We start from the raw sequence: 14,177 nt of genomic DNA on the forward strand, positions 1-14,177 counted from the left end.
TCTTCTTCAGGCTTACTCTCGGCGTTATTTTTAGTGCTTATTGCTACAATGGTGAATGTATACTAATTGCATTTGTGTCCACATACTTCAGCAAAAATAACCATAAAATTCATTTGGTTGCATACTGGGAGCTGAAGAAGCATGCACAGGATAGAGTAGCATGGAGAGCTGCATCAAACCAGTCTCAGGACTGAAGACCACAACACAACACAAGATCACAATGGAGATAAAAAACTTTACTTAAATTAATATATAACAGCTCAATAAAATTCTACATTTAATTCATTACCCGTAAAATTCTGAGGGCTATACTGACAGAAATTAATAATCAGCTCTTGATTATCGAAGCATTTTCTTGGTAAAGGATGTGGCGAAATGTAAACAATGTGTTGGTCTAGACTGTCTCAAAGTAACTGAAAAAAAAAACTAACAGGAATGGTTTAGGTTCCACTACAAACAGCATCACTGTTAACTCAGAGATTTAAGTCACCTCTGAAGATCTGATTTACTGGTTTCCTCAACAGTGTGGACTGCTTTGTTTGTAAACTAGTTACCATGCATTTTCTTTTATTGAATTTCTGCTTGTGTAGGATGCTGAAGATTAGATGGGTAGATCACATAACTAATGAGGTAGTATTGAATAGGATTGGGGAGAAGAGAAGTTTGTGGCACAACTTGACCAGAAGAAGGGATCGGTTGGTAGGACATGTTCTGAGGCATCAAGGGATCACCAATTTAGTATTGGAGGGCAGCGTGGAGGGTAAAAATCGCAGAGGGAGACCAAGAGATGAATACACTAAGCAGATTCAGAAGGATGTAGGTTGTAGTAGGTACTGGGAGATGAAGAAGCTTGCACAGGATAGAGTAGCATGGAGAGCTGCATGAAACCAGTCTCAGGACTGAAGACCACAACAATAACAACAACAACAACAACAACGTAGGATTGTTAGTATTTATTGCATGCTAATGAATATTTGTTATCACAAATATCTTTAGCATAAAGGCAACAAACTTTCATTAGGACGTAAAAAAACACTTCGACAAAGTGAACACAAACTGGAAAAAAGATGATCATTTCCAGATGCTGGAAACCAGCAGTGTTACCAACATATACAATAAATTCCAAACAGCTAAGCTGAAAGCAAAAATTTTTCAGTTGTTTTCGTAAACACTAGTAGTATTCCATAATTTAAATAATGAAAGTGTATCGGCGTAAACTACTGTGATTTTAAAATTTTATAAATAACAATCATTTTCAATTATATCCCAACTGAAGTATATATCAATGTAATCGGGGAAAAGTATGGAATTTAATAAAGTAATTTAAGGAATTTCAGTTTTTCCATCATCCAAAAGTACCCTGTGTCCTCAACCAAAGGGATGAATCTGAGATTCAAAATCTTGTATTATAGGCGAAGCATGAGTTGGATTGTTCATTATGATAAGTTTAAATTGTTCTGCACTGGCATTCGAACTTGACATCCATGTGGGATGTGCTCTTCAAATGAAGCCAGCAGAGCACGCTAGACGAATCTCTTCAACTTTATTTGTTCGTGGTAGTAAGCTCAGGTTTTAAGCATAATGCTACCTGAGCCTCCATCTTATTCTGTTACTCGCTCTTGTGAACGGGAACGCGTTATGCAGATCTTGGTGTCACTCGCGTCCGTCTAGAAAAGTTTTTACTGAGTTTAACGAAGACGATGTTGGCCTGATATATTCGACAATGCCCCTTGGTTACACTGACTAAAGGATTCTTCTAAGAAATACCAAATTAAGATAACCTGAAGATGCCTAAATAAGGCGAAACGCGCCGTTGAAAAATAAAAAACTAAAAATTGCAACGAAGACTCTTTTTAACCAATACGGAAGGGTTTGGATTTGTGTGTGCCTACAGAACGCTACTTGCCGTCAAGTGTAGTGGCAAAAGTAGAGAATGGAGGACGTAATGTTACGGTATGGTGGTGTTTTGCGTGGTCAGGCTTCGCTCCACCTATTGCGCTTAAGGAAACTCTGCATGCGAAAGGATAGGAAAATCATTTTACAGCATTTTTAATGTGTACAGTAGAGGAACAGCTAGGATACGATGATTGTATCAACATGACAATGCATCCTGCCATAAAGCAGCATCTGTGAGCCGAAGGAAGGCCTCGGGAGTAGACAACATTCCATTAGAACTACTGATAGCCTTGGGAGAGCCAGCCCTGGCAAAACTCTACCATCTGGTGAGCAAGATGTATGAGACAGGCGAAATACCCTCAGACTTCAAGAAGAATATAATAATTCCAATCCCAAAGAAAGCAGGTGTTGACAGATGTGGAAATTACCGAACTATCAGTTTAATAAGTCACAGCTGCAAAATACTAACGCGAATTCATTACAGACGAATGGAAAAATTGGTAGAAGCCGACCTTGTGGAAGATCAGTTTGTATTCCGTATAAATGTTGGAACACGTGAGGCAATACTGACCCTACGACTTACCTTAGAAAACAGATTAAGGAAAGGTAAACCTACGTTTCTAGCATTTGTAGACTTAGAGAAAGCTTCTGACAGTGTTGACTGGAATATTCTCTTTGAAATTCTGAAGGTGGCAGGGGTAAAATACAGGGAGCGAAAGGCTATTTACAATTTGTACTGTAACCAGAAGGCAGTTATAAGAGATAAGAGTCGAGAGGCATCAAAGGGAAGCAGTGGTTGGGAAGGGAGTGAGACAGGGTTGTAGCCTATCCCCGATGATATTCAATCTGTATATGGAGCAAGCAGTGAAGCAAACAAAAGAAAAATTCGGAGTAGGAATTAAAATCCATGGAGAAGAAATAAAAACTTTGAGGTTCGCCGACGACATCGTAATTCTGTGAGAGACAGCGAGGGACCTGGAAGAGTAGTTGAACAGAATGGACAGTGTCTTGAAAGGAGGATATAAGATGAACATCAACAAAAGCAAAACGAGGATCATGGAATGTAGTCGAATCAAATCGGGTGATGCTGAGTGTATTAGATTAGGAAATGAGACGCTTAAAGCAGTAAATGACTTTTGCTATTTGGGGAGCAAAATAACTGATGATGGTCGAAGTAGAGAAGATATAAAATGTAGACTGGCAATGGCAAGGAAAGCGTTTCTGAAGAAGAGAATTTGTTAACATCGAGTATAAATTTAAGTGTCAGGAAGTCATTTCTGAAAGTATTTGTATGGAGTGTGACCATGTATGGGAGTGAAACGTGGACGATAAATAGTTTGGACAGGAAGAGAATAGAAGCTTTCGAAATGTGGAGCTACAGAAGAATGCTGAAGATTAGATGGGTAGATCACATAACTAATGAGGAGGTATTGAATAGAATTAGGGAGAAGAGAAATTTGTGGCAAACCTTGACTAGAAGAAGGGATTGGTTGGTAGGACATGTTCTGAGGCATCAAGAGATCACCAGTTTAGTATTGGAGGGCAACGTGGAGGCTAAAAATTGTATTGGAAGACCAAGAGATGAATACAGTAAGCAGATTCAGAAGGGTGTAGGTTGCAGTAAGTACTGGAAGATGAAGAAGCTTGCACAAGAAAGAGTAGCATGGAGAGCTCATCAAACCAGTCTCTAGACTGAAGACTACAACAACAACTATGAGGCAATGGTTTGTTTACACCATCGTTCGTAAAATAGCCTTGCGTGCCCAGAGTCCCGACGTGAACCCATCGGAATTCCAGAATGAGATTTTCACTCTGCAGCGGAGTGTGCGCTGATATGAAACTTCCTGGCAGATTAAAACTGTGTGCCCGACCGAGACTCGAACTCGGGACCTTTGCCTTTCGCGGGCAAGTGCTCTACCAACTGAGCTACCGAAGCACGACTCACGCCCGGTACTCACAGCTTTACTTCTACCAGTACCTCGTCTCCTACCTTCCAAACTTTACAGAAGCTCTCCTGCGAACCTTGCAGAACTAGCACTCCTGAAAGAAAGGATATTGCGGAGACATGGCTTAGCCACAGCCTGGGGGATGTTTCCAGAATGAGATTTTCACTCTGCAGCGGAGTGTGCGCTGATATGAAACTTCCTGGCAGATTAAAACTGTGTGCCCGACCGAGACTCGAACTCGGGACCTTTGCCTTTCGCGGGCAAGTGCTCTACCAACTGAGCTACCGAAGCACGACTCACGCCCGGTACTCACAGCTTTACTTCTACCAGTACCTCGTCTCCTACCTTCCAAACTTTACAGAAGCTCTCCTGCGAACCTTGCAGAACTAGCACTCCTGAAAGAAAGGATATTGCGGAGACATGGCTTAGCCACAGCCTGGGGGATGTTTCCAGAATGAGATTTTCACTCTGCAGCGGAGTGTGCGCTGATATGAAACTTCCTGGCAGATTAAAACTGTGTGCCCGACCGAGACTCGAACTCGGGACCTTTGCCTTTCGCGGGCAAGTGCTCTACCAACTGAGCTACCGAAGCACGACTCACGCCCGGTACTCACAGCTTTACTTCTACCAGTACCTCGTCTCCTACCTTCCAAACTTTACAGAAGCTCTCCTGCGAACCTTGCAGAACTAGCACTCCTGAAAGAAAGGATATTGCGGAGACATGGCTTAGCCACAGCCTGGGGGATGTTTCCAGAATGAGATTTTCACTCTGCAGCGGAGTGTGCGCTGATATGAAACTTCCTGGCAGATTAAAACTGTGTGCCCGACCGAGACTCGAACTCGGGACCTTTGCCTTTCGCGGGCAAGTGCTCTACCAACTGAGCTACCGAAGCACGACTCACGCCCGGTACTCACAGCTTTACTTCTACCAGTACCTCGTCTCCTACCTTCCAAACTTTACAGAAGCTCTCCTGCGAACCTTGCAGAACTAGCACTCCTGAAAGAAAGGATATTGCGGAGACATGGCTTAGCCACAGCCTGGGGGATGTTTCCAGAATGAGATTTTCACTCTGCAGCGGAGTGTGCGCTGATATGAAACTTCCTGGCAGATTAAAACTGTGTGCCCGACCGAGACTCGAACTCGGGACCTTTGCCTTTCGCGGGCAAGTGCTCTACCAACTGAGCTACCGAAGCACGACTCACGCCCGGTACTCACAGCTTTACTTCTACCAGTACCTCGTCTCCTACCTTCCAAACTTTACAGAAGCTCTCCTGCGAACCTTGCAGAACTAGCACTCCTGAAAGAAAGGATATTGCGGAGACATGGCTTAGCCACAGCCTGGGGGATGTTTCCAGAATGAGATTTTCACTCTGCAGCGGAGTGTGCGCTGATATGAAACTTCCTGGCAGATTAAAACTGTGTGCCCGACCGAGACTCGAACTCGGGACCTTTGCCTTTCGCGGGCAAGTGCTCTACCAACTGAGCTACCGAAGCACGACTCACGCCCGGTACTCACAGCTTTACTTCTACCAGTACCTCGTCTCCTACCTTCCAAACTTTACAGAAGCTCTCCTGCGAACCTTGCAGAACTAGCACTTGCCCGCGAAAGGCAAAGGTCCCGAGTTCGAGTCTCGGTCGGGCACACAGTTTTAATCTGCCAGGAAGTTCCATCGGAATTCCTTCTGGGTGAGTTAGAACGTCTACTTCGATCAGGGCCCAGCGTCCAACTTCACTGAATTATCTGGTTTAGGCTCTTGAGGAAGAGTGGGATGCCATTTCCGCACAGACGTTGAGACACCTCATTGAAAGTATTCCCAACAGAGTTCAGGCCGTGATAAAGGCTGTCCGCTAATTGTATTGTCCGTATTGTATTGTATTGTATGTTAACCGGGGCCCTAGAAACGACGGAGAGGCTCCGTCCCCGCCGCAGCCGCAGTGGTCCGCAACCCCACGACGACTACCGCAGTCCACTTCACCCCTCCGCCGCCCCACACCGAACCCAGGGTTATTGTGCGGTTCGGCCCCCGATGGACTCCCCAGGGAACGTCTCACGCAAGACGATCGTAACCCCTATGTTAGCGTGGTAGAGTAATGGTGGTGTACGCGTACGTGGAGAACTTGTTTGCGCAGCAGTTGCCGACATAGTGTAACTGAGGCGGAATAAGGGGAACCAGCCCGCATTTGCCGAGGCAGATGGAAAACCGCCTAAAAACCATCCACAGACTGGCCGGTTCACCGTAACTCGACACAAATCCGGCGGGCGGATTCGTGCCGGGGACCAGGCGCTCCTTCCCGGGTGTCCGTATACTTTTAATCAGATATTGTAGATATTACTGCTCGACCAAAAGCACATCCGACAAAATGTGCCAAACGACGCTATCGTCGCTCATGTTTAAAATGCCCGTACCAGAGGCTAACGCCAGCACGTTTCGTTCCAGGAGCGCCGCGAGGTGGGCGGCCGGCAGATCCTGGAGAAGAAGAGCAGCGTGGAGCAGAGCGAGAGCTCGCACGTGGTGGAGGCGAGCAGCTCCACGCGCCGCCTCGAGAGCTCCAGCGTCATCCAGTCGTCCGTGTCCAGCGTCTCCTCCTCCGTGTCCTCCCAGAAGGTCGTCTCCTCCTCCTCCGTGGGCATCGAGTCCAGCCAGGTAAAGAGGATCGAATTCTGAGCGGCGCGCCGGAAGAGGCGCGCTGCGCTGCCGAGACCACCGACCCCTGCGGCAGCTGACTTCTCTTTACTCCACCTCACCGTGCTCAGGTGTCAACTAGCTGTAGCGATTTCGTCTTATTTACATTTTTCTCATATTTCTCATTCTCTTTGCACAGGCTTCACACTCATCAAGTATATGCTCCGATCGTAACGCACACAACTACCACCCTCTCTTCTATTTTTTTGCGAATGTAGAGAGCCAAATATGGCCACTGGGAAAAATATCGTTGTCTCGGAATTGGATGTACTCATTATAAAACGACATTTTGGCATGAATATGTGACTCAGATGTACGAAACAGATTGAGAAATGACAATACCGCCATATTTCTTAATCCAGTATTGATAGGAATAAACGAAATCCTTAACCAATGGCGTAAACCACTCTTGTAATGCTGACTTTCAATGCTTTTTCGTGATGTGCTTGACATTAACATCACTATCGCGACTCTTTCGAGTAACTTCATAATTGAGCAAACTCTTGAACACTGCACACAATGGCTTTTTTTGAATTTTTTTGTTTCTGTTGTATGAACCGTGTTGAGTTGCTTTTTTTTGAGTTCCATACCCAAAGACATCTTTTTAAAAGACATGAACCTTGTGATGTACCACTGTGTGAGATTTTTGTGATTGTTTTTGTCCGATTATTAATCTAACAATAATCGATTTGTAGAGAAAAGAGTTGCAACTTGTACTCATTAGTTTATTGCACAGAACTGGAGCTCTGCAACGCGTGTCTTTTTTTTTTACGAGTGTAATATGTTGGTTGAACATCAAACCCGTGTTCATTTCCCTTGCGTCTTATCGTGTTGACTCGTGTTTCGTGAAATACTTTAGCGTTATACAGACCTTCATGTGTGGTAAATAATTTTTTTCGTGCTAATTCTATACTTCTCTGAAATCTTTCTGTTTTAGTGTAAGAAATAAATGTCAAAATGGTGATTAAATGATGTTATTGGACTGTTATTTTAAGTAATGTCACCTGTATGCAAAAAAGACGAAACTGCACATTTCATTTCATTTATGAGCACGTTCCCATAAAAATGCAAAACAGCTCAAGCACATGATTGTAATTAAGTGTAAACACGTGGCTGAAAGACGAATAAAGTTTTGTGTCAAAGTGTAAAACATAACTTCATTTTACTTGCAGAACGTAGCTTCATAATGTTTTGGAAGTAACGACAACGAAATCTTGGCAAAGTTCAGTCATTTATTTAGAAAAAATCTTATTTTTGCAAGAGAAAAATTATGAACTCAATTCTAATTTTTTGTGCTAAAAAGTGTTGAATTAATACCATTCGTCTGTGAACCTGGACGACTGTGTATTGCAAGAAGCCAAGATTTCGAATCGAAAGCTTTGGTACATTTATTATTCAGACCCAGTTCTGGGACTCACAGTCGCAACTCTCTTCTCTAAGAGCTTTTATCCTAACTTTCTTTCTTTCGTTGCCTTCAGACACAAAACAGAATGAGCTTACTCACTAAAATCTTAAGCAGACCTTTCACGCTTACCAAAACTCTTTTGTTATATCTTCCGAAACATTTTGAAGCTCCCCTTTGACCCAACACACTTATCCTCTTTCTTTGAAAGTCAGACAGAATGATTGGCGCACACCATTCATTTATGTGAATGTAACATCCTGTACATTAACCTGATTATCACACTATGTAGAATGATCTGGAATCAAACATACTAATAATGAATAATACTTATACGATACAGTGCACGCAGTGTTGCAGTCGTATGGGGCATAAACTCCAAATGGTTTTACATTGTGAAACCGTCTTCAGACTTTTAATTACAAGCACGTGCTCAAAGTAACTTACTGTAAGCGTGTCGCTTCTTTAGACAAACTTCAATAGAAGAGGATTATTTTCAACATGGAAGGTATGACCCTTAAGCATCTACTGATAGAGGAAGTTGCTGTCAGAGAGTAAGTAGTCAGAGCTGTGTCTTTCCGCGGCAGTAATCAAGCGACGTCGTGTTTTTTGTGTGGTCATTCGAGAACAAGAAATTGGTTTGCTCAACAGCAAGAAGATCCACGCTCCAGGCAAAGAGGACACTATCAGTATGTGACAGCTTCACGATTTCCTAATCAGGTTAGGTATATGATGATTTATACAATGGAGTGAATAATTTTCTACATTACCCTTATTGGCAAAATTCATCCTTTTGGAGTAACCAACAAAAAATATGTTTTAAAAACGAAATGCGGTATCTTTATGAAATTAATTTTATAATTTAATGTATAAGAAACTATCAGCCTCGATTGCGGTAATGAAACCAACCTTTACCCAGGTTTCAGCCCAAGTAATTGAGACTTCTTCAGGAGATGTACCTGAATCTATAATATGTCTATGAGGGCATGGTCTAGAAACAAAACCAAAACAGCCTGAATAGGCGCAGTCACATTTTAAAAATGCTGTACATAAGTACTAAGTCAGGCTATTTTAGTTTTATTTCTAGACCACGCCCTCAGAGACGTATTATAGATTCAGGTACATCTTCTGAAGAAGGCTCAATTATTTGAGCTGATACCTAGGTAAAGGTTGGTTCCATAACCGCAATCCAGGCTGATAGTTTCTTATATATTAGATTATCACTATTGCTGACCGGGCTGCAAAGTTAAAAATACAAAACTTTTCTAATTCTTCAAGAAAGGAACGCTGCAATTTAACATTTTTCAATACGAACAACGAAACATTTCTTTAAAACGCGAAATATGAAGTAAAGAAATAATCGAGAGCAGAGGTTCGATTTAGCTTCAGGCTGGGAAACGGGGACGATGATGTTGTCCTGCCGATTAAATAAGACTTTGTGAAAAAAAAGAAACTAGATTAAATAAAACAGTAAAGGAGCCTCGTGTCAACAATTTGTAAGTGAAAACAAAAACAAATTTTGGGCGTATATTTCGACATAGCAGATTCGAGATAAATGTCTTCGAAATAAAAATGATGAGAGAGAGGAGGGGCGGGGAGGGGGCGGGGAGGGGGCAAGATATAAAATAATAGTATTCAATATTCTCGAGGCAAGAAAATCTAAATGACCTATAAACGAAAGAAGTACATAAAATAGGGAAGAATTATTGCCGTAACAAGACATGATCGTTACAAGAAAAAGAAGTGTATGATAGTGATACTGATGTCTAATTACGATTGATTACATTTAGACACTTTTCGAAGATAATTACGGTTGAGTAACGTTGATGGTGTCCAAACAGCATGGAGCAGCCTGTAGAACACCCACAAGAACACGCAGAATGTAAAGTGGATAAACTCGACCCACTTCCAAAAAACAAAATACACATACTTTCACCAAAACAACGATGCGGTGATCAATGAAATTCTTCACATTTATATTACTAAATGAGTACCCGGTCCCAATTGCAGGTTCCCTATCTAACAGCGTATATAGACAACAAAAACTGATTTTCAATGTTTCGTGCGATTATTTGCCGAATTTTAAGAAATTTCAGCTCTGTCATAATCTGTTCGTTAAGAGGCATAATCAGTTTTATACCGAAAGTTTAACACAACAAGACAAGTATTACAGGCATAGGAACTGTGTGTTTGTCTTGAGACAGAGTAACTGACGATGCGCATGTAACTGTCTTTATTCATCCACTATTCGAGAATGAGAGCACTTAGCAACTTCCAAGAACCCTACAAGCAATTTCAAACCTGTACGAAATTTTTTATAGCTCACATCCCATACAAGACGATAAAAGGAAAAAGTTTATCGCTTACTATATTTTTGCTCTTTACACAGTAAAACTTCAGTATCAAGTATGACTTTTTTATTCATTACTTCTTTACTACTATCTCTACTCGCAACAACTTTTGCAGACAGTATCAATATTTACCACTGACTGTACCTGCAAAAATACACTGACAGGAAAAAAATCGCAACACCAAAAAATGATTAATGTAGAGTAATGGAATTTTGGGAATATATGTGTCTAGGTAACATATTTTAGTGATTAACATTGCAAGATCAGTGGTTAATGTAAGCACGAAGCCGGCCGGAGTGACCGAGCGGTTAAAGGCGCTACAGTCTGGAACCGCACGACCGCTACGGTCGCAGGTTCGAATCCTGCCTCGGGCATGGATGTGTGTGATGTCCTTAGGTTAGTTAGGTTTAAGTAGTTCTAAGTTCTAGGGGACCACAGCAGTTGAGTCCCATAGTGCTCAGAGCCATTTGAACCATTTTTTTGTAAGCGCGAGATAAGCCAATGCAAGTGCGAAATGCTGGTGCATTAATAACAAATGTAACTGCCAAAATGTCGAATTCAAGCATGCAAACGTGCATGCATTGTGTTGTACAGATTCCGAATGTCAGTTTGCGAGATGGAGCTCCATGCTTGTTGCACTTGGTTGTTCAATACAGGGACGGGGAATGCTGTTGTGGATGACGCTGGAGTTATCGTCCGATGACGTCCCATATCTTCCCGACTAATTATAGATCTGATAATCTAGCAGGTCCAGGCAACGTGTCAAAAAATGGCTCTGAGCACTAATGGACTTAACATCTGAGGTCATCAGTCCCTTAGAACTTAGAACTACTTAAATCTAACTAACCTATTGACATCACACACATCCATGCCCGAGGCAGGATTCGAACCTGCGACCGTATCGGTCGCGCGGTTCCAGACTGAAGCGCCTAGAACCGCTCGGTCACAGCGGCCGGCGGCAACATGTCAACACTCTGTAGAGGGCGTTGAGTTACAACAACGGTATGTGGGCGAGCGTTATCCTGTTGGAAAACACCCCCCCGGAACGCTGTTCAAGAATGGCAGCCCAACAGGTCGAATCACAAGACTGACGTACAAATTTGCAGTCAGAGCGTCTGATAACCACGAGGGTGCTCCTCCTGTCATACGAAATCGCACCACAGACCATAACCCCAGGTGTAGGTCCAGTGTGTCTAGTACGCAGACAGGTTGTTTGCAGGCACTCAACAGGCCCCCTCCTAAACAACACAAGGCAATCAATGGCACAGAGGCAGAACCAGATTTCATCAGAAAACACAACAGACCTCCATCCTGCATTCCAATGAGCTCTCGCTTGACACCAGTGAAGTCGCAAATGGGATTAGTTTGGGGTCAGTGGAATGCATGCTGCACGGCGTCTGGCTCGAAACTGTCCTTGAAGTAAACGATTTGTAATACACTCCTGGAAATGGAAAAAAGAACACATTGACACCGGTGTGTCAGACCCACCATACTTGCTCCGGACACTGCGAGAGGGCTGTACAAGCAATGATCACACGCACGGCACAGCGGACACACCAGGAACCGCGGTGTTGGCCGTCGAATGGCGCTAGCTGCGCAGCATTTGTGCACCGCCGCCGTCAGTGTCAGCCAGTTTGCCGTGGCATACGGAGCTCCATCGCAGTCTTTAACACTGGTAGCATGCCGCGACAGCGTGGACGTGAACCGTATGTGCAGTTGACGGACTTTGAGCGAGGGCGTATAGTGGGCATGCGGGAGGCCGGGTGGACGTACCGCCGAATTGCTCAACACGTGGGGCGTGACGTCTCCACAGTACATCGATGTTGTCGCCAGTGGTCGGCGGAAGGTGCACGTGCCCGTCGACCTGGGACCGGACCGCAGCGACGCACGGATGCACGCCAAGACCGTAGGATCCTACGCAGTGCCGTAGGGGACCGCACCGCCACTTCCCAGCAAATTAGGGACACTGTTGCTCCTGGGGTATCGGCGAGGACCATTCGCAACCGTCTCCATGAAGCTGGGCTACGGTCCCGCACACCGTTAGGCCGTCTTCCGCTCACGCCCCAACATCGTGCAGCCCGCCTCCAGTGGTGTCGCGTCAGGCGTGAATGGAGGGACGAATGGAGACGTGTCGTCTTCAGCGATGAGAGTCGCTTCTGCCTTGGTGCCAATGATGGTCGTATGCGTGTTTGGCGCCGTGCAGGTGAGCGCCACAATCAGGACTGCATACGACCGAGGCACACAGGGCCAACACCCGGCATCATGGTGTGGGGAGCGATCTCCTACACTGGCCGTACACCACTGGTGATCGTCGAGGGGACACTGAATAGTGCACGGTACATCCAAACCGTCATCGAACCCATCGTTCTACCATTCCTAGACCGGCAAGGGAACTTGCTGTTCCAACAGGACAATGCACGTGCGCATGTATCCCGTGCCACCCAACGTGCTCTAGAAGGTGTAAGTCAACTACCCTGGCCAGCAAGATCTCCGGATCTGTCCCCCATTGAGCATGTTTGGGACTGGATGAAGCGTCGTCTCACGCGGTCTGCACGTCCAGCACGAACGCCGGTCCAACTGAGGCGCCAGGTGGAAATGGCATGGCAAGCCGTTACACAGGACTACATCCAGCATCTTTACGATCGTCTCCATGGGAGAATAGCAGCCTGCATTGCTGCGAAAGGTGGATATACACTGTACTAGTGCCGACATTGTGCATGCTCTGTTGCCTGTGTCTATGTACCTGTGGTTCTGTCAGTGTGATCATGTGATGTATCTGACCCCAGGAATGTGTCAATAAAGTTTCCCCTTCCTGGGACAATGAATTCACGGTGTTCTTATTTCAATTTCCAGGAGTGTAGTTCGTTGTGTCACTGTGATGCCAACTGCTGCTCAGATTACTGCTGCAGGTGCAATACGATGCACCAAAGTCACATACAGAACACGATAGTTTTCCCTCTCGGCAGTGCCACTTGGTCGACCAGAGCACGGTGTTCTAGCGACCATACATTCTCGTGATCACAGGTGCCATCAGTCATGTATAGTGGCTACATTCCTGCCAACTTTATCTGCAGTACCGAAGAAGGAACGTCAAGCTTCCCGTAGCCCGATTACAGGACCTCGTCCATACTTAATAAAGTGTTGATAATTACATCTTTGTCGCCTTAAAGGCATTCTTGAGTAACACCAACTCATAGAGACCAGTCGAGAGGTAACTAACGCTCACAACCGTTGCAGCGTGTATTTAAAGCAAACTTCATTTGCATCCTCATAGTGGCGCTATTAGCGCCACACTTATCCGACTGGCGCGAAATCTGAATAGACATCATCTTTCAGATGTAGAAACACGCATGCCAACTTTCGTTGATGTCGCACAAGTCCTATGTGTTGCGACTTTTTTTTACCTCAGTGTATTTCACTGTACGACACACAGTTCAGAAGATAGCCATTTGCAACTAACAGCTGTATACGAAAGGAAGGAAATTTCCCAAAATTACAGTCTACATCTGTCGCCAAATCAGTACCTCCTCAAAATCTCAGCGTACTCAATAAAAGCTTTCGAGCCTTACAACGTAAAGTCCTTTCAGGCGCGTCGTGTGTACTTAGGCGCCGTTGCTTCGACCAGATTACAGTTTTCTGTCACTGAATCCCCATTCGATGAATGTTCATATGCTTCACCGGCGAACGGCCATTCTGATGGAAAGACAGCTTTGCCATCTCTCAGATGACACAAGCTATAAAGTTGTCCTACTGAAATACATCCCCAAGAAAATACTAAAGTTAACAACAAATGCTGGAGCATGCCAGTTATTACAACGTTGGCAGAGGGGTGGACGGCCATTACTGTAGTCCACAACTGAATTTTCTTAAAATGAACGTAGGCCTACAGCTATTTTC

The 14,177-nt window shown here is 44.4% G+C and overlaps 1 protein-coding gene across 14 annotated transcripts in view; it reads left to right on the forward strand.

Moving 5' to 3' along the window:
- Positions 1-14,177, forward strand: part of LOC126091654 (serine-rich adhesin for platelets) — a 443,990-nt gene that overhangs the window by 133,045 nt on the left and 296,768 nt on the right. For all 14 annotated transcript variants that reach the window (XM_049907085.1, XM_049907086.1, XM_049907090.1 and 11 more), the window contains one exon: positions 6,282-6,488. In XM_049907085.1, coding sequence (XP_049763042.1) covers positions 6,282-6,488 — 207 coding nt within the window. The remainder of the gene's footprint in view (positions 1-6,281; positions 6,489-14,177) is intronic.

Source organism: Schistocerca cancellata, chromosome 1 (genome assembly GCF_023864275.1).
Source record: "Schistocerca cancellata isolate TAMUIC-IGC-003103 chromosome 1, iqSchCanc2.1, whole genome shotgun sequence".
Lineage (NCBI taxonomy): Eukaryota > Metazoa > Arthropoda > Insecta > Orthoptera > Acrididae > Schistocerca > Schistocerca cancellata.